The sequence below is a fragment of the Equus caballus genome, chromosome 5, assembly GCF_041296265.1.
Source record: "Equus caballus isolate H_3958 breed thoroughbred chromosome 5, TB-T2T, whole genome shotgun sequence".
In the NCBI taxonomy this organism is placed as follows: Eukaryota; Metazoa; Chordata; class Mammalia; order Perissodactyla; family Equidae; genus Equus; species Equus caballus.
The window spans coordinates 59,288,856-59,309,847 of record NC_091688.1 but is presented as its reverse complement, the minus strand read 5'-3'; the positions used below and the strand labels follow the sequence as shown (position 1 = coordinate 59,309,847).

General features: G+C 35.7%; 3 protein-coding genes across 12 annotated transcripts in view; 2 read left to right on the top strand and 1 right to left on the bottom strand.

Moving 5' to 3' along the window:
- SIKE1 (suppressor of IKBKE 1) overlaps positions 1-18,690 on the bottom strand; it is a 60,352-nt gene extending 41,662 nt beyond the window's left edge. Inside the window, exon 1 of the mRNA XM_001500218.5 lies at positions 18,540-18,690. The gene's annotated coding sequence lies outside the window, so the exon portion shown is untranslated. The remainder of the gene's footprint in view (positions 1-18,539) is intronic.
- Positions 1,336-17,304, top strand: LOC100065492 (bile acid receptor-like). Of its 4 annotated transcripts, none has more exons than XM_070267204.1 (11): positions 1,336-1,579; positions 5,934-6,044; positions 6,980-7,342; positions 9,473-9,613; positions 11,242-11,384; positions 11,474-11,578; positions 11,718-11,817; positions 12,477-12,578; positions 13,570-13,695; positions 13,854-13,967; positions 16,040-17,075. In XM_070267204.1, exons 2-11 carry the CDS (start codon positions 5,981-5,983, stop codon positions 16,285-16,287), a joined length of 1,506 nt encoding a protein of 501 aa, XP_070123305.1. In that variant the 5' UTR covers positions 1,336-1,579; positions 5,934-5,980; the 3' UTR covers positions 16,288-17,075. The 4 variants fall into 4 exon arrangements, with proteins under 4 accessions (XP_070123305.1, XP_070123306.1, XP_070123304.1 ...); XM_070267205.1 differs by having other exon boundaries at positions 1,374-1,579; positions 7,063-7,342; positions 12,477-12,599; positions 16,040-17,304; XM_070267203.1 differs by having other exon boundaries at positions 1,374-1,579; positions 12,477-12,599; positions 16,040-17,304.
- Positions 18,691-18,800: 110 nt separating the features above from the next.
- Positions 18,801-20,992, top strand: part of SYCP1 (synaptonemal complex protein 1) — a 129,725-nt gene continuing 127,533 nt past the window's right edge. For 2 of the 7 annotated variants that reach the window (XM_023641375.2, XM_023641377.2), the window contains exons 1-4: positions 18,801-18,991; positions 19,449-19,580; positions 20,549-20,633; positions 20,814-20,857. In XM_023641375.2, coding sequence (XP_023497143.2) covers positions 19,473-19,580; positions 20,549-20,633; positions 20,814-20,857 — 237 coding nt within the window. In that variant the 5' untranslated portion in view covers positions 18,801-18,991; positions 19,449-19,472. Of the gene's footprint in view, positions 19,163-19,448; positions 19,581-20,548; positions 20,634-20,813; positions 20,858-20,992 lie in introns of all 7 variants that reach the window. The other 5 variants (XM_070267185.1, XM_070267187.1, XM_023641376.2 and 2 more) reach the window with 3 other exon arrangements.

Below are 20,992 nucleotides of genomic sequence, written 5' to 3'. Positions count from 1 at the left end.
TGGTGCAGCAGTTAAGTTCGCATGTTCTGCTTTGGCGGACCAGGGTTCGCCAGTTCGGATCCCGGGTGTGGACATGGCACCGCTCAGCACAGCATGCTGTGGTAGGCGTCCCATGTATAAAGTAGAGGAAGATGGGCACAGATGTTAGCTCAGGGCCAGGCTTCCTCAACAAAAAGAGGAGAATTGGCAGCAGATTTTAGCTCAGGGCTAATCTTCCTCAAAAAAAAAAAAAAAAAAAAAAATCAAGTACTGTATGTCTGTTTTGCTGTTTTTCAATGTAAAGTTGCTAGTAGAATGTCACTTCTTTTAAGACGTAATTTGGAACTTGTATTTGGAATGTTTTAGAATCAACATGAATTGTAATCCTGTGATTATTATTATTTGGTTTGCTGATTAAAATTCACATTTATTAAATTCACATGTATTAAAGCAGAAACAGAGCCTATTATTTAAAAAAATAAACAAAACTCCATGTGGCATGACTTGCAGATTTTATCAGGAATTCTGCCCTGTAGTAGATGAGCACCTTTGAAGAATTCAGCATCAATATAGTAGTTGTGAAGTAGGAAACTGGATGTGGACTAAGATCAGACTCCAGGAAATGTAGAAGTGTATGTTGAAGCTGGGCCTTGTTAATGTGAAAGTGGAACTGAGCAGGACTGAGACCAGAGCCTAGAGTAACATAAAACAAGTGAGTCATCAGGTCAGAGAGGTGTGACCAAGGGAATAGGAGCTCAGTCGTGGAACCCATTTGTAATCTTGACTTGGCAGAAATGCCTTAAAGGGAGGAGACTATGAGCCTGGTGTCCAAAAGACTTTATTTATGTAAGTAACATTTAAAAAAAATCTTAATGAAGTTACTTATATATCCTGTTAAACTGTTTGGATTTTCATTGAATTTCATCTCTGCTACTAACTAGCTCTGAGACCTTGAACAAGGAGTGGTATCTATTTGTGATCCAGGTTTTCTTAGCCAAAAAAATGAAAGAGTTGGACTAGATGACTTGTACACACCTAACACCGTACCAACCTACGCACTATTATTCACACTAATTGCTTTAACAAATTCTTTTTTTTGTAGGTAGTGCAAAGATAAACTTCAAGTTGAATTGTTACGGCCCCCATATTAGTGGAGGGAGGGTTTTTTCCTTCCTGTATGTAATACTCAGTCATTTGTAGAGACTCAATGTGTTGTAACCAAAATGGGATAATGTCAAATTCAATCAAGAAAACAAAATATTTATTAAGTAAACAGTAAGGAACTCTGGGAGAGTGTGACCTGAAGGTCCCAACGGCCTCTATCCCTGATGATCTGGTTATTATTTGATTTATGTCAGTTTGTAACTGCCCTTGTTTTGACCCAAGAGAGGACTGTGTGGGAAGTTTGTCTCTGAGATACAGCTGAAGCATTGCTCTGCAGTGTCTGGAGCCGAAGTGAACGCAGGGTAACCCCCTCTCCACCCCTTGATAAATAGGGAAAAGACCCAGTTTGCTCCAGCTGGAAAGTTGAAGTCATTGCTCAATCTATCTATACTCATTCTGTGAAGAAAAGGACAATCTCTAGTAATATCCTTTAACTGTGAGTATTTGTCTTCTCTAAAATAAGAAAAGTTTATAATTTTATGCTGTCTAAATTAAAAATGAATGCTAACTTTGTTGACAATTTACTTTAAACTACTATTAAACTGTAAGGTGTTAATAAAAAGCATATTTTTTGACATCTTTCCGCGATTATTAATTTAATCTTTGAAAAGTGAATAAGTCAATTGTTATTAATATGATAGTCAAACTCTAAAAAGCATTTTCCCCTTGAAATTAAGAAATTTAATTAAGTAAAGTGGACTATACAGTAATTTAGTTCTCTCCTCAGGAATGACAAGGCAATTTTGAACTGTAGTTGGACTTTAGTTGACATTTAATGTAATAATGTAAGTAGCTTCACAATGATGTTTACTGTTATATTTTGAAAATGAAACTTCTTTTCAAATCAAGAACTTATTGATAAAATGTATTTTATTTTTTGAAAAAATAACATATGTAAATTCAAAGCAACTTGAGTATATTCCTGTAAAGGTGTATTCAGGGAATTACAGCTCTGTTGAAAATGCTGTGATGATATAATCATGAAAATTATTTCGGATCATGAAAATAGACACACAATATATTTCTGCATCTCTGAAGTATATAAAATATTAATTTTATAGTCATGAATTTTCTAAATATTTATTTTCTCTTTCTGTCTTAAGCTGTGAAAAGTCCTTGACATTATATTAGTTAGTTTTTTCATTTAAAATTATATATGGAATTGTATGGTTCCATTTATATGAAATGTCTAGTACAGGCAAATCCATAGGAGCAGGGAGTTAATTAGTGGTTGCCAGGAATTGGGGGAAGGGGATAATGGGGAGTGACTGCTTATGAGCATGGGATATCATTTTGGGGTGATGAAAATGCTGTAGAATTAGATGGTGGTGATAGCTACACACTGAATATTCTAAAAACAACTGAATTGTACACTTTAAAAGAATGAATTTTATGTTACATAAATTATATCTCAATAAAGCTGTATAATAAAATTTCACAGTGTAAAATCCTCCTTTTATTCCTGAGTTAAAGGAGAGATTCTTATAAAGGAATCAAGAAGCCTTAATTTGTGCTGTTATTCAAATATATTCTTTTCACTTTCTTGGTTCCAATAAACTCAGAGAATTTTGACTGAAACAAGACCTACCAGGGAAAACCTTTTAATAATTATATGTCATATAGCACTATCATTCTTTTTTTTTAGTAGAGGCTACCATGAAAACTAAAATGGTTTTCTTGTGAATCAGTCTACTTCTCAGTTATATCAGTTTTAGGCAATGTATTATTCATGATTCAATTGTCATATACTGCAAGAGAAGAAATGTAAGAACTGTAAAATTCTTTAACACAGGAATGTAGATCTCAGGAATCAATGTTTTCCCTCTTAAAATTCTAGCTATATAAAGATTTACTAAGAACAATTTGTGGTTAAGGTAGAGGAGATACAAATTCATTTATGCAATTAAGCATCTTTTCCATAGAAAAGCAATTATAATCTGTGGAAAGTACAGTTTTTTATAAAGTTATATTTGTTAAAAAATATAGACTTTGCCCATGCCAAATTGATCCTCTTGATAAAAGCTCCTCTCTTAGCTAAGTTATTTTTGTTTTAAATAAATATTTACTAGGAAAGATAACAAAACAGAATGATTCCAGGCCCATTATACATTTTTTCTTTACTTTAACAGGATGGGAAGTTTTTGATTACATACCTCTCTCTATGACATTGATAATTTACTTAAGTGTTTTAAAACTTATTTTATGAACACTATTTCTGAAAGTTTTGTTTTACTATGCATACATATTGAATACTTTTATTAAACATGTAAAAAACTGAAGAAAATTTAATTAGTGAAAAAATTTATGTAGAAAATAATGCAAACATTACTGTAAACATATAAAAGAGAAATATTTCATATTTTAAAAGGCATAGTTTTAATCAGAGGCTTATTTATGTATATGTTTCATATATGCCCTGGAATATAACTAGCTCATAAATTGATAAAAACAAGTCTGCTTTAGACAATATTTTGGGGCACTTATATATCACTATTGGAAGGACTTGGTTTTAGAACATTGTTATTTATGATATGAACCTTGATTGTGGCATTATTATAAGATACTTATGTGTGTATTTGTCAGGATAGTACTAGTTTTGTTTTAATGCGCTACCTCTGGTTTGTTCTAGATTATTTCTCAAATGAACTCTCATTCAGCAAAGTCTCTAACTAATACCAAATACTTATTAATTTTCAGTCTTTGTCCGATACTTAATACTGTATGAAGCCTAACGGTAAATGCAGCAATTTTAAAAGAAGAGTAAGGGGCCGGCCCAGTGATGTAGTCGTTAAGTTCATGTTCTCCACTTCTGTGGCCTGGATTTGCAGGTTTGGATCCCAGGCATGGACCTATATGCTGCTTGTCAAGCCATGCTGTGGCAGTGTCCCACATACAAAATAGAGGAAGATTGGCACAGATGTTAGCTCAGGGCCAATCTTCCTCACCAAAAAACAAAGAAAAGAAAAGAAAAGGAAAAAAAGAAGGGTGAATAACAACTTCAAGTTTTCACATTCATTTGTAATCTTCTAAAATATAGTTGAGACTCAAAAGACAAGTTTGGAAAGAACTAAACAGAACTGCTATTGCTAAAAAGTATCACAAATTAAACTAATAGCATTCAGAATTCTTTTTATATGGAGAGCCAATTGACTTGTAATATAGTAAAAACAGAAGTATATACTGACTGATCCTATTAATTTTCGTCTTTACTTTTCAAGGAAAACTTCATATTGAATTGCACTTATTTGGGGGCACCACTTTTTTTTTTTAAGATTGGCCCTGAGCTAACCTCTGTTGCCAGTCTTCATCTTCCCCCCCCCCCCCCTTTTCTCTCCCCAAAACCCTCAGTACATAGTTGTATATTTTAGTTGTAGGTCCTTCCAGTTGAGCTAGGTGGGACACCGCCTCAGCATGGCTTGATGAGTGGTGCTTGGTCTGTGCCCCGGATCTGAACCGGTGAAACCCTGGGAGTCCAAAGTGGGGCATGTGAACTTAACCATTTGGCCCCAGGGTCAGCCGTGGGGGCCCCATTTTTGCTTCATCTGTTCCAACCAACAGTCATTCTATACGAGTGCTGCTATACTGTCAGAAGAATGGGAGATTCAAGTGCCTTAAAGGAACCTAGAGCCCATTAGCTGATAAAAGAGATAAATTTCACAGATATTACTATCTGAATCATCTTCATGATATAGAAACCTTAGCTATGAACCCATCACATGAGTAATAAATCAAAGTAAAAGATTTTTCAATGTAATATCCAAAGCTGTCTCAGAAATTTGTCATGTATATCTTTTGGCATGATTTAAAATCCCTCTTCTCCATTTTTGGTTCCTTTTAAAAAGGAAAACAGTCTTTTCTTCTAACAGAGATGATAAAACTATAAAATATGAGGGACTCTAGAGTGACCTTTATTTTGTTCTAATAACTTCCAATTTCTTAAACTGTGATTTCCTGTTTAAGTCTATTCAAAGATGCTTATTTTTGGAGTTCCTTCCTAGGAAATAACAAAAATAATTTTTCCCATAAGGGGTAGTCTTAGGTTTTGAATAATTTTTCCTTGTAATAGCTTATAATTTTTAGGCTTTACTATTAAAAAACATCCTTTTCAATAATCAGTAAACTATTTTCATTAGCTAAGCAGAACCAAATTAACATTTTAATGTTTAGCATGTCACAGTCCTAGAAAAATAAATATTTGCAAAGGACTCAGAAGATAAAAAAAGGTGCCATGAAAGCCATTCTTTTCCTACTCTTTAACTACTTTTATGAAAAAGTCTAATTCATCTAAATTTAAAACAGTAAGATCTTGAAACTATTAGAACAACGATTACAAGAATCAGTTATTAAGTTGAGAACTGCGCTGGCTTTTACATACATTAATTAAAGTCTCCCAACAACTTTGCTTAGGAGGGTTTTATTATCTCTCTTCTACAAACGAGGAAACTAAGGTTCAAGGAGGTTTAACAAATGACCCATAAATAAGTGGTGAAAGAAGTGTATGAAGCCTAACTCCAAAGCTTGTTACACTTTCAAGAGTCACAATGATTATTATCAAGGTTTACTAAGTTATTTGTAAAGAGCTGAGCAATGAGAAATTGGCAGAATTCAAGAATTTGGTGTGTAGACATACAAAAAAAATCAGTATTTTTCCAGTTAAAGTGTACATAAAAATGTGTCATGTACAAATTCTGATAAATTATTTTTCAAAAACAATATTGTACTTTCATAAAATAATACTGATTTGATAATCATACTTTCAAATAATCTACAAAATTTTTGTTTCCTTCAAGTTCTATTTCAGCAGGCACTGATGAAGAAGTGAGAATTGGACCAGAGAATGGCACATACTCACCTCACTGCACCTGATGGGTATGCTCTTGCTGAACCCATGCAGTACTATGGTATGTATCAAAAACTATAGTATTGTAGTTAATAAAACATTTTTTGTGGGTTTTTAGAAAAGAAATTAGCAAATGAACCAAAAACTTTGTTATTCCCTACAAGAGAATAAAATTAATTTAAAAAATCAGTAATACTAAGATGTTGTAAGCCAGAATCAAATGGAGACAATTTTCTGGATTTAGATTCAGTAATTCTCCTGAAAGCAGAAAGTAAGTTGGTGTTTGGGAGTTTCTGATAATAATAATAATAAAGATATGCATTAAGTATCATTTTATATTTTATACATGCTTTTGCATACCATATTTTATTTCATCCTTACAGTAACCCTGCGAGGTAGGTGAATTTATCTCCAGATAATTGCTAGTTAGAATTGCTAGACAACAAAACAAAAAAGAAACTAGTCATTTAAATCAAGTCTAGAAATGGCAAAGGAGGGTGTTAAGGTCTTTCAAATGGGCAGTTGAAACAAAAATATATATTGTATTGCTTGCAATAACCAGATAACTGGTAAAATTATACTTTAGTTTGATTTTTTTTGGAGGGGTGGGATAATTTATCAATTCATCTCTTTACTGAACTGAATGCACCAAAAACAGTTGTATCCACAACAAGGGAAATGCAGAAGATGGGGAAAACCTTTTATTCCAAACTCTGGGAAATATTTCTACATAAGGAGATAGACTGGATTGGTATTTAAGCCATTAGCAACTGTTACCCTTTCTCCCAGCTCATGAGCAACCTCTGCATACCTCTGGGATGGCAGTACTTATCGTGCATTGCAATTCAGTTTTCGCTCTGCCCCTCATGGTGGACAGCAAGTCTCTGGGATGGAACAAACATGTTGAACTATGTTTGTTGAACATAAACCTCTTTGAAATTTGAAAACAATTATAAAATGTTGACTTTTTACATTTTTTTATGTGAAAAAATCTAGATATTTTGCCGGAACAAACCAATTATCAGCTGCACGACATTGATTTTCAAGAATCACCTTATTGCCAGTATTCTACCGTCCAGGTTCCTCCAGCTCTACAGTTCCAATCTTTGCAAAGTCATTTCAACACTTATAGCTGGGATCTACAGTTCAGTGGTGGAGAGTGTGGACCTGGTTCCTGTGAATTGAATAGATCCACTTATGTGGTTGCCCACAATATTGAAGATGGATACTCTGAAATAAAAAGATCCAGACTAACTCATTCTTCCCTGCAAATTAAGAGACAAGAAGAACTCTGTGTAGTTTGTGGTGATAAAGCGTCAGGATATCATTATAATGCACTTACTTGTGAAGGTTGCAAAGGTAAGGATAAAGTTAAAACAAAACTCTAATGCTAGTGTTCACTGAAGAGTCATGAAATTTTAGGCAAGTAAAAATACTCTTTCCTTTTTTAAAGATTTTATTGTTTTCCTTTTTCTCCCCAAAGCCCCCCAGTACATAGGTGTATATTCTTTGTTGTGGGTCCTTCTAGTTGTGGCATGTGGGACGCTGCCTCAGCGTGGTTTGACGAGCAGTGCCGTGTCCGCGCCCAGGATTCGAACCAACGAAACACTGGGCCACCTGCAGTGGAGCGCGTGAACTTAACCACTCGGCCACGGGGCCAGCCCCAATACTCTTTTCTTTTAAAGTGTGAAAAACAAGACCAGGGAGAATCATTGATATGTTTAAAGGTGATCAATCTGTGGGATTGAAGATGTGAAAGTAGAATGTAATAAAGTTTTGATTCAGTTTTCTTTTCATTTTTGATGAAGACTTTTACTTTTAAATATAAAATTAAGTATATTTATATGGCAGAAGGATTCCATGCTTCTAGATGAATCTGATGTTGGAATAGAAAATAATTTTAAAAAGATCTGAGGGGCCAGCCCTGTGGCCAAATGGTTAAGTTCCAGCGCTCTGCTTCAGCAGCCCAGGGTTTCACAGTTTGAATCCTGGGCGTGGACATGGCACCGCTCATCAAGCCATGCTGAGGTGGCATCCCACATGCCACAACTAGAAGGACCCACAACTGAAAATACACAACTATGTACCTGGGGGCTTTGGGAGAAAAAGGAAAAATAAAATCTTTAAAAAAAAATCTGAATGCTAACTCTTACATCTTTTTCATGTGGTTGATGTAATTCGTGAATTAGGAGGGAATTTAAATTAAACGACTTCTAAGATTCTCTCTATTTTTTTTTTGAAATGCTTTTTTGAAAACAAATGGGAGGTCTGCAAGTGAATATCATCAATGACAATAGCATTTTCAAAGAGTGAAATAGTCCTTGATGAAGTTTTGAGATTCTGAAACACTTCTGCATTGTTTTTATTCACAAATGCAATGTTGGGACAGAACCTAGAAATGATGAGGCCAATACAGCAGTGGGTAAACATGTCTGTTAGAAATTTAAAGTTTTACTGTCAGAATCTCACAACTCATCCTTCCCAAAGAATAGCCAAATGATCACCAAGGGAACTGAGGTACCAGGTTTATGAATAGAATACCTGCATCAGTATTTGCTTACTCTTAAAATACAGGGCCCTGCTGTTACAACTAGATTCAAGGATGAGGCATAGTTGTCGAAACCTAAGCTGAGCTTTCTATTCCCTTTGTTGAATCTAAGTCATGAAACTCCCACTCTCAAGTGTGTCTACAGAAAAAGAGGGTATGGCAGTCCTCTAAGAGGGGTATTGACTAACCTTATCAACTTCACTGCTTGGAAAGGACTAAGAGGAAGATAGCAGGGATTATTGCATATGAGTGGGAAATGAGAGAGGAAATGGGAGGAGGGACTGCTATGCATGGATTTAAGAAGTGAAAGAAAAAATGTAGAACCTCCACCCTGCCCACCAACACACACACACACACACACACATACACAAAACATGAACCATTCAACGTCTCAGATTAAATAAACATGCAATAGTTTCTCATCTGGGGAAGTGCTACAAAAAGGAAAAGGACAGAAGAAAAAATTTGGAAGAATTTCTCTTCCTTTATCGGTTGAGGTAGAAATGTGAGGAGAGAAGAGAGGTTTTCCTTGTAGTTTTTATTTTAAGTAAGCACGTAGTCTTTCAAGGGACCCTTAAGAGATGCTTCATGGAACCTTTATATTCCGTAAAACATAGTTAAAAGAAAACTTCTAGATGATATATTATAACCATAGTAAAACAGAGGGTTGTCTTAATGTGATGGAGCTATTTAGTTTAATTTCCAAGTGTGATTATTGAAAGGAACAACCTTGGAATAGAATACATCAAACAGGAGAGGATTAAAACAATTATTCAGATAAATGTATATTAAACCAAACCTTCTTATTGAGGGAAAAAACATTTTATTGAAATAATTTAGTTAAATTGATTACTTAACTCTACTATGAAGGTATATATTAATAAAAACAAGTAACTAAAAATACCTATTAGTAAAATTAAAAAATTTTTTGTTGTTGTTAGGTTTTTTCCGACGTAGCATCACCAAAAATGCAGTATATAGTTGCAAGAATGGTGGTCACTGTGAAATGGACATGTACATGCGTAGAAAATGTCAAGAGTGCAGACTGAAAAAGTGTAAGGCAGTAGGAATGTTGGCAGAATGTAAGTGCCATTTGTTTTGTTTTGCTTTGTTTTAAGGTGATGTTAGTTTTTCTTACCTTATTGAGACCTTAATACATTCTTCAAGTTGTCATTTTGAAGATTAACATATTTATCTGGATTTAAGCTATTTCTTTAGCAACTGCTAAATTAGGATAGCCAGTTACCAATCTAGGCAATTATTTCTGTAAGCCTTGTTCTATACTATATTGCTCTAATTTTGGTAATAATCATATTTTATTCTTAATTGGAAATCTTTGTATTTTCATATTACTTACCCTCAAGTTATATAATGCATCGAGAAAGAACAGAATTTGAAATTACTAGTAGTTCACCTTCTTTAGTCTCGTGTCTTTAGAAGCCTATATGATACCTGGATATGTAGAGCCTGTTAACAATTAACACATAGGTGTCAAAACCCAACTCAATAGGCAGAAGATTACCTAAGGTTGTTTTTGAGTTCCTTTTATGCTCACTGTTTTTAGCTTATAAATTATGTGATATCATTTAATCCTTACAGTAGTACTAAGATTTTGGCATTATTTCCTCAATTCCTCCTATTCTCCAGGGCTCAAAATCTCATGGTGACTTTAAAACTTATTTTTCTTTATAGAGTACTATTAATGTTTTCTTTTCTTGTCTAATCTAGTCTTGTGCAAACTCATATTATCTTGCACTTATACTGTTATGTTAGTTTCATAGTCATTTCTCCATTCTCTTTTTAGTTTAAACTACTTTCAACTGTTATAATAATCTTCAAGTTTAATTAAATTGCACTCCTGTTCAATAAACACCAATGCAATATTCTGTTTATATTATACTGCTTACTATAATAAAATCCAATATTTTCCATGAAAGTTCTTCATCAAAAGGATTCCTATTATTTAAAATTCCTGAGTTGTAATAGATCCTATGGTTATCCTGTCCAACTAGACTGAATTCTTTACTTTATCCCTGTCTTAGTCTTCTTGACTGGGCTGTCATAACAAAATACCATTGTTTCATCTTATAAGGAAAAAATTGGGGCTGGCCTCATGGCCTAGTGGTTAAATTCAGCACATTCCACTTCAGTGGCCCAGGTTCCATTCTCCAGCACAGACCTACACCACTTGCCAGTTGTCATGCTGTGGCGGCCACCCACATATAAAATAGAGGAAGACTGGTGCAGATGTTAGCTCAGGGCAAATCTTCCTTGGCAAGAAAAAAAAAAATCAATTTAGCTCATTTGAAAAACCACAAGATATTCCCTTGACTGATCAAGGATAAAAGCCCATAGATAAGGTAGTTCAACTGCTACACCAATGGACATTCTATGTTGCTTCCAATATATAATTAATGTGGAAATTTCTCTAATATAAAAAGGTCTAAATTTATAATTTGGAGATGTAAAATTAATTTTAATTTATGTCTAGGATCACTATGTACTTTCAAATAGACAGGTAGTTGTGGAAGGAAAAGGAGAAAGCAATGTAGCAAATTTAATTGCTGTGTACATACTTGCCAAAAAATGAAAGGTTCTTTGTAAAAAGACAAGTCTGTGATCATATAGGTGTATAAGACAATTTTCATCAAATCCTATAATGTTACTTGCCATACCCAAAACATTTTATATGAATTTTGTAATATCACAGGTTTGCTCACAGAGATCCAATGCAAATCAAAGAAACTTCGAAAGAACTTTAAGCAGAAGAACAGCTTTTACTCTAACATCAAAGTGGAAGAAGAAGGAGTAGATAACAAGCTTGTATCATCCACCACTAGATCTGGAAAAGTGGTAAGACTCTTAGAAAATTTCTTGTTTCTTTACTGATGATGTCTTTTTTAATAAGTGCCTTATAGTTTTCTACCTATATTTTCTTATAGATTCAGGATAGCGTGGAACTAACTCAAGAAGAACATCAGCTCATTAATAACATTGTGGCTGCTCATCAAAAATATACAATTCCTTTGGAAGAAACAAGAAAATTTGTATGTGTTCATTGTTGGCAAGTAATAATTTATAATTCACTATGTTAAAAAATAAGAGCATAAATATAAAAGTTTAAAATCTAAACAGTTATTTGAAAGAGAATAGACTTCATTAATCTTATTTCTTCTTGTTGGTTAGCTGCAGGAATATAAAAATCCTGAGCTGAGCTTTTTGCGACTCTCAGATACAGTAGTCCTACACATGCAGAGCTTAGTGGATTTTACCAAGGGACTCCCAGGTAATCACTTTACCTTTGAAAAAAATTAATTTAATACTTAATTTTTAAGAAGTTCTTTGTTTTAAAGACAGGGAACATTTTAGGAAAACAAAAATCTCTATTTTTCCACTAAAACTACTTCAAAATACAAATACATGCTTATTTTCTCCGCTTTAACCAATCAGGTAGGTGGAAATATAAATATTTAAAAATATTATTCAAGTGACTTCACCGATGTAGAGTTAACACAAACAATATGATTGGTTGTATGTTTTATTTTATTTTTACTTTTTGAAATAAATTGTTTTTGTCTTTTAGATAAAACATAAAACAAAAGTCCTTGTACAGTATGAAAAAATCAAGCCACTGTTGGCCAAAACTTAGCTATCTATTTACATGTATGGATAACTCACTGTAAAAATAAAGTCTAAACCAACTACTATGTTTAATTTTCTCTTCCCATAGGAAAGTATCATTATCCAGTTATGATGAAAGTGCCCCAAAATATTACCATGTGGAATCAAGAATTCTATTCAGATTTGAAGTTACATATCGATTATTCTAAGGGAACATTTAGGATTCATATCATAACTAAATAACTAATATAAAATGTTAAACCTATACCTGAAAATTGTCTTTTCATTATCTATTTCAAACAATTATGTGATCTTTTCTTAAAGGATTTGAAAATTTGACCAATGAGGATCAGACTGCATTACGAGAGGGATCAAAAACTGAAGTGATGTTCCTCCACACGGCCCAACTTTACAGTCAGAAAGAATGTTTGTCATCAGTTTCTGAAAGTAAAATAGGCCAATTAATTCAATCTTAATGGTTATTATTAAGTTTAGCAACAAATTATATAAACTTGAGCTATTTTTTTCTTACTATATTTTAATTTTACTAGTTAGTGTAGGAATAAGTACTTCATAATAGCTGTTTATAGTTTTCCAAGTCTTTGGTCTAGCTTTTGCCTTCTTTTTCTTTTATTATTTTTTGAGGAAGATTAGCCCTGAGCTAACATCTGCCACCAATCCTCCTCTTTTTTGCTGAGGAAGATTGACCCTGAGCTAACATCTGTGCCCATCTTCCTCTACTTTATATGTGAGACACCTGCCACAGCATGGCTTGATAAGCGGTGCGTAGGTCCATACCTGGGAACTGAACCAGTGAACCCCGGGCTGCCGAAGCACAGCATGTGAACTTAACCACTATGCCACCTGGCTGGCTCCCCCCCCACCACTCCGGCTTTTATTTTTTATATTTTTGAGGGAGGTTGGCCCTGAGGTAACATCTGTTAACAATCTTCTTCCTCCCACCCCCCCGCCCTTTTTTCTTTCTCCCTAAAGCCCCAGTACATAGTTGTACATCCTAGTCGTAGGTCATTCTAGTTCCTCTATGTGGGATGCTGCCACAGCATGGCCTGATGAGTGGTGCATAGATCCAAGCCCAGGATCTTAACTGGTGAACCCCGGGCTGCCCAAGTGGAGCCCGATAACTTAACCACTTTCCCGGGGGGCCGGCCCCCTGCCTTCCTTTCAAAGAAAGCCATTCTTTGTTATACAGCATAATGGAAAACACATTTTTGCAGGGTCTTCTCAACAATCTTTATATAAAACATGAACTATTAATCTAGCTTTATGTTTCACTAATAAAAATTACAAAGCTATCATTCGTTGGGAATGTTTCCTGTCTAAAAGAGATTAGAGAGATTGAATTTACTATTTGTATGAAGATTTAAAAAAATCAGATGATATTTTTCTATTTTACTAGGTACTATGAGAATATCAAATGATTCAGATCATTCCCTGAATTGTCACAATCAGAGTGGTGACAGAAGTGTTATTCATCCTATGGAAACATTTTACAACACAGACTGTCCTTCTACTACGCTGACTGGTAATATTACATACAATCCAAAATATTACATTGGAAGGAAAAAATTGAACAGATATAGTGTCATTTTCTTATACTGCTTTGAGAAAAAATGACAATGGCAATATGTTTGATTCTACACTAAGTTCTGATGAAAATGCATTTGATGTTAATCTTTCTAGGTATTTCTGAAGAATTTATTACCACACTGTTTTACTTCTACAGAAGAATGAGTGAGCTTAATATTACTAATACTGAATATGCTCTGCTTGCAGCAACAGCTGTGTTTTTTTCAGGTAAAAACCATTTGGCAGCAAAAGCTTGGATTAAATTTGGCAACGAAAGCATGAAGTTTGTGGTTATTATTCATTGGTGCCAAATGTATCAATTTTGTTTCATCAAAATTACCTCAGTCAATCAAAATTAAATCTCTGCTAAATGCCATCTTATCTCTCATTACCCTTTAAAAAAATAGCTACTGCCCTTTCATCTAAATTCTTATCCCCCTTCCCTGTTTATTTTTCTCTATAACACTTATCACTGTCATATTATATTTTTATTTAAAAAAATGTGTATATGTCTCTTCCCTTTCGTACTCTTCCCAGAATATTCTAGAAGAGTATTCCCTTCAGTTTACAAATGTGTAATTTCTTGCATCTTAAAAATCTTCTTGACCTCAAATCTCCTTTCAGCTATTCTCCCATTTCTCTGTTCCACATCACAGAAAAAAATTTTTTTTAGAGTTATCTACACTCCTGCCTCCATTTGTATCCTCTCATTCACTCCTGAACCCAATACAGTCAGATTTTGATCCCTCCTTTCCACTCCACCATAACTTGTCAAGATCTTCTATAATTTGGCATTGCTGATTTCAGTGGTCAATTCTTAGTCCTCATCTTACTTGACCCATCAGCTCCTTTTGACAGAGCAGATCACTCACTCTCTCTTGGAACACTTCATCACTTGGCTTCAGTTGATCACTCCCTCCTTCTTGACATGCTTTTTTTTCACCTGATTTCCAGGACATCACATTGTCTTGATTTTCCTCCTCAGTAGCTGCCCTTTTTGTCTCCTGTTACTTCCTCCTCATCTCCCACACTGATAAATGTTAGAGTATTCCAGGGCTCAGTTCTCTTTTCTTCTATATCCATTTCCTTTGAAATTCCATCCTATCTCATGGTTTTCAAAGTCATTGATATGCTGACATCTCCCAAATTTATATATCGACCTAGACTACTCCCCTAAATGCCATTAAACATCCTCCTCAAGATTTCAACTTGGATGTGTGGTAGGCATATCAAATTTAACAAGTCCAAAGGTGAACGCCTGATCTCCCTCCTGATCCTCCTATATTCTTTCTCCATCTCTACTAAATGGCATCTCCATCCTTCAAGTTGCATAAGCCAAAATTCTTGAAGTCATCCTTCACTTCTTTCTTTTTCTTGTGCCCATATCAAATATGCAACAAATCCTGTTGGCTCTAGCCTCAAAATATACCCAGGACTCAACCACTTCTTAATGTCTCTGTCCCTGCCACCCTAATCAAAACTACCACCCTAACTCTCTTTCCTTTTTCTGCTCTTGCCTCTCTAGGGTCTATTCTCTATAACTGTATAGTGATTCTTTGAAAACTTAAGCCAGATCACGTCATTTCTCTGCTCATAACCCTTTAATGGCTTTCTATTTTACACAGATTAAAGTAAAAGTTCTTTCCATCATTACCTACTACTATCCCTTTTGCTTACAACACACCACAGCCACATTGCTTTTGATGCATATGTTCCTTGAAAATTGCAAGCAGGCTCCTGCCACAGGTCCTAGTGTACTTGACAAATCTGCTTGCAAAGCTCTTTTCCTAGATAGCTACCTGCTCCCTCCTTCCCCATCTTGGATCTCTGTTAAATGTCATCTTATCTCTGATTACCCTTTGAAAAATAGCTACTGCCCCTTCATCCTAAATTCTTATCCCTTTCCCTCTTTATTTTTCTCTATAACACTTATCACTGTCATATTATATTTTTATTTAAAAAAACCCATGTATATGTCTCTTTCCTCCCCTGCACCTCCCAGACACAGAATATAAGCTCAATTAGGGCAGGAAATTTTGTCTCTTATGTTCCTTTGCTGTATCTCTAGCACAACGACTGGATGAATGAACGCTGCCTAACCATTAAAGAATACTCTTCATAGAGTATTACGAAGATTAAGATATTGCAAAGAAGCAAGTTACTTAGCATAACATCTGGCATATATTAAGGGTTCAGTAAATATTTGCTATTTTTAATATTTAAAAACTGTATTGCTTTAAATTAATTATCTTCTACCATTTTCCAGTATTCATTAAGATATGTATGATGATGTTTTTCAGATCGTCCATGCCTTAAAAATAAGCAACATGTGGAAAATTTACAAGAACCAATTTTACAAATTTTGTATAAATATTCAAAACTTTATCATCCAGAAGATCTACAGCATTTTGCTCGTCTCATAGGGAGGCTCACTGAACTGAGAACACTGAATCACAACCACTCAGAAATACTTAGCATTTGGAAAACAAAGGACTCCAAATTGGCTATTTTACTCTCTCAGAAATGGAATTTGTATTCACATTGCTGAAATTTCAGAATGTTGTGGTTTGTCTTAAACTTCCTACATCTAAACTGTTTACTTTATCATTATAGGGTGATTGATTTGAAAAACATGAACAGAATTGCTATGTTAAATATACTACTGCAAAATGGACATCATCAGGGCTCATCAAATTTTGTGGAATATAGGACCACCACTAGAGGGACATCTAAGATTCCTTTCAAGATTCTACTCAAAAGAAGCAATGGTTATTGTTACTGCATGGTTCCTTCAACAGGGAATAATGCTAATAGAGTTCTTACATGAGGAAACTCTACTTTTTCATTTAGTAGAAAATTGAATGAAAATACATAGATTACTTAAAGACATTAAAAAAAGGCTATCTATTGGAAATAGTTGTAATCAGAACAAAGGCAGTTTGTGAACCTTATTAATTAAGGCCAGATTGGTGCATAAGGAACTAACATTTCAAACCTATTCTTGTTATAGCATTTTATGAATTATTAAAGAGGAACAAAGCTTTGCTTAACTCTTATCTTTTCTTAATGTCTTTAAAAAAGAGATCCTTCATAAACCCCAATTAAAAAATTTGCGATGGCAAGATACTGAAAAAATTAGCATGACAAATCATTAACATATTTTAACATATATTGGGAAATTTAGCACAATTTACTGCTCATTCTGGTAGACAATATTTTGACATTTTTGTAGAAAAAATTAAGTTCTTAAAATCTGAAATCCTTCAATAAATATTTTAATCCTTGTAAGGATAGGATGGTTATATATTAAAAATAAATTTCATGTGAAAAACATGAAATTGAGAAATTCTGTGGTGACACTATCATTTTGAAAGACTGGATGTAAGTAAAATACTGTGAATTTAAGTTAACACTCCTTAAAAAAGGAGTAGCATTTTGGTTTTCAATAACGAAGAAAAGATCATAGTTGACTTTTTCACTGTTGTAAAACAAAAAAATTGGATTATTGAATTTATACCCTCAACTTAAAAAAGATCTTTATTAAATGTATCAATTATCACCCCCAGGAGGTATCTTGTGCATATTCCTGGTATCGTGTCTTGGAAGGAGTATTTTATGTTTTCTAGAGTATCTAGACTCAGTTTCCTTAAAATGTAAAATGACAGTGTTATGCTGGATCATCCTTTCCAGCTCAAAAATTTTGTAATTTTAGCAGAAACTATTATGTCTGACAGATTAATTTTTCTTTTTTTTTATAGATTGGCACCTGAGCTAACATCTGTTGCCAATCTTCTTTTTTGTTTTTCTTTTTCTTCTCCCCAAAGCCCCCGGTACATAGTTGTATGTTCTAGTTGTAGGTCCTTCTGGCTGTGCTGTGTGGGGCCGCCTGAGCAGGGCCTGGTGAGCGGTGCCACGTCCTCGCCCAGGATCCAAGGAGGGAAACCCTGGGCCTCCGAAGCCCAGCGAACAACTTAACCGATAGGCCACAGGCCCGCCCCGATAGATTAAATTTATACAAAACGAAATGGGTTATTTAAAAATATTACTAAAATCCTTTGAAAAAGCATTAATTATATTACAGTACATGGAGAAATTTAGAAAACAGTAGGTGTGTCCATAACGGAACTCATGATCTTACTGCTCAAACCTAAGTACTTAGCGCCACAGTATTCACTCTATCTAGTCGCCCAACCCGGAGCACAGGCAGTCATCCTAGACTTCTCCCTTTCACTGTTCACTATGAAAAAGCCATCAAATCCTATCAATTTTACTTCCTAAATATCTTTTATATTCGACACTTCTTCCTCTCCACTGCCACTGTCATAGCTCAGGTCCACATACCTTACCCAGGCTATTAAAACTATGTCCTTAACTCCAGTCTCATAAGCCTAAACCATTTTTTATACTACAAATTTTCTTCTGAACTTGACTATGCCTCCCTTTCCGCTCAAAATTCTCCAAGACTTCCATCCCTAAAGGCTAAAGTCCGAAAACCTTTGCAAGGCCTTTCTATCTGCTGTCTCCAGACTCCTCTTGCCATTTTCCCTCTCCGTCCTCACACACCTCCGCCGCTCTCCTCCCTGACGTGTTCACCTCCCTCACGGCTCCAGCGCCTTACCCAGCTTCCCTGGCCCGGAGTACCTTCCCCCACGCCCCATCTAGCCAACCCTCCATCCAGTCTTCTATTCTCGGCGGCAGCAGCAGCAGAAGCGCCCCACGTCTGTGAAGCCTCTCCTGACTGCCCACGCCCCGGTAAACGCCACTTTCCCTGTGTCCCAACGACTCTTTGAAAATTACCACCTTTAAATGATTACACGTGGCTACAATTGTTTGTTTGCACATCTGCTTCCTTCTTCACACTGTGAGCTCTTGTAAGACCGAAATGCATTTGTCACCATCACCTCCAATTTATCATAGCACCTGACAGCTCTCTTTGTAGTCTTTGCCAATCGTAGAAGCTTCAAGAACGTCCGCACTAGGGAGAAACAGAATCCGGGGAAGAATCGTTACTAACGTAAAGGGAAATCTCGCGAGACGTAGGTCTTCGGACCCAGCTGTCTTGGCTGACAGTTATTTAGCGGTTAAACGGTCATTCGCCTCGCCCACTCCCTGCTGGCCGCTGAGGGGGAGCGATTTCCCGCCTCTTCTGAGGTTCGAAGGCAGAAGCTCTTGATTCTTTTTGCTGCCTGGCGGAGGGCAGGCAGCAGTTCGCGTGGACAGCGGGCCTGCGGCTTCCCGCTGGTTCTTTAAAGGTAAAGGTGGGGGTTCCTGAGGACGGAACCCGGAGCTGGGGCACGTTCCCATCGCCTCGCTCGCTCTCTCGGCCGCCCCCGCGCCTTCGGCGTCGCCGGTAGTCGATAGTCGTCTAAGAACCAAACACAGTTCCTCCCGGGAGGGGATGCAATTTAACGGGGCTGGTGAAGGTAGCGGGCTTGCTTTTGAGGCTCGCACAGGGTTGAGCTCTTGTTCGAGGTTCTCGCCTGTCCAGGTCGCCAGCGTGGCCCTTGGTGGCGGGGGGACGGGGGACCAAGTCCGGGCTGTTCGTGCTTTGCCCACCCTGGCAGTCAGCGCTGCATGGGCTTCCACGGCGGCGGAGTCTGCGTCCCTTCCTCGATAAGCCGTTTATCGTACAGACATCACCTTTTTAAATGAAGGACAGTGTATTAATGAAATACCTCTCCCCCCCCACCCCACCCCTCGGGGCAATAGATAATTACAACTGGAAGACAGAAAATGGAGAAGCAAAAGCCCTTTAAATTGTTTGTACCACCGAGATTAAGTAGCAGTCAAGTGTCTGCAGTGAAACCTCAGACCTTGGGAGGAGATTCTAATTTCTTCCAGGTAAATTTGCATATGAACCTTGATTTGACTATTCTTAACTGCAGGTAAATAAGGCGGTGTAATTCTTTCTTTTCAGTAAATATGGTCTGCTTTACCCAAGAATTTTGAGTAATAGTGCTTAGAATGGATAATGAGCATCCTTGCTGTGTGTGGGCAGAGTCTCTGCTGCTGTAGAACTCCGCGTCCCCAGTGCGACCTGCTTATTGTAACCCCCTCCTCCGTGATCCGAGGCAACTTGTGAGATATATACGAGATAGTAAAATGCAACTTAGGACGATATTAGGGTCGAGGAGAATCAAGAAAATTTGGACAAATACGTTGACATACTGGAAAAGATTAGTGTATGACTGAGCTTAAACTTTGGCTCTGAGCTTCCTGGTTGACAGGATTAAAAAGGAACATTTATTTATATAATAGCGTTCTTATCAGAAAGGAGGAGTTATACCAAGTTTCTTAGGTGAAACAGAGCTTCTACTAAATTATTTGAAAAATTTCTTATGTGGAACTTTATATTGGAGGTGGAATGAAGCAATGAATATTTAAATTTTATATGCCATAGAAATGTTTTTATGTCTCTGTAGCCAGGAGAATAAGATTAAAATGCCATTCAGTGAAGACAATTTTCAGTTCTATCAAGGAAAAGATCGTAATGAAATGGAAGAAAACTAATATTCTATGCTACTAGATAAAATTACTAGTATTATTCTTGAATACTTGCAAAGCGTGTATTGTATTTTGCATAATTTATAGATTAGCTTCATCTTACAAGTGAAAATACCTAATTAAAAATTTTTCCATTGTTTACATAGCAAAAGCGTTTGATGTTTTAAACACTATATGTACGTTAAAAGATTTATAATTAGAGTGACCTCTTTAAGCAGATGTATGTTACATGTGTAATTCATATTACACTGCTAGTTATCAGAGTGTATGGAGCAGTATGTTTAAGAAGTTCTTTGTGTTTCTAGAATTTCAACAAATGTATTGAAGATGATTTTGGTTTTCCATTTGCCATGACTAATCTCTCCAAAAATGGGGAAAACATTGATTCAGGTAGGAGACTGGAAAAGCGAAATATCACCTTACGTAGAATCATATTTTAAATACACATTGCTAGATATTGAGAATATAACACAAGTATTATATTGATAACCTTGACATTAAAGCTAGATATAATACTTAATATAAAAAATATGTTGGCGTATTTGATACTAGTTGTCTTTTATCTTGCAGATCCTGCTTTACGAAAAGTTAGCTTTTTGCCCATGCTTGAACAGGTCAGTTAAGTATCGTGTATATGGATGTAATTTGTTTAGGTATTGAATTGCTTACTTGAAAAAGAAAAAACTCTTTAGTTGTTGGATTACTAGTCTTCAGTATGTAATTGCTGCTGTTTGGAAACTCTTATCAGA

Excerpts from the sequence above, each read along its gene's own strand:
- LOC100065492 (XM_070267203.1), top strand. The coding sequence starts at position 5,981 with ATGGCACATACTCACCTCACTGCACCTGATGGGTATGCTCTTGCTGAA. Across the intron at positions 6,045-6,979 it reads TGAACCCATGCAGTACTATG|ATATTTTGCCGGAACAAACC; the intron begins GTATGTATCAAA and ends GAAAAAATCTAG. Across the intron at positions 9,614-11,241 it reads AGTAGGAATGTTGGCAGAAT|GTTTGCTCACAGAGATCCAA; the intron begins GTAAGTGCCATT and ends GTAATATCACAG.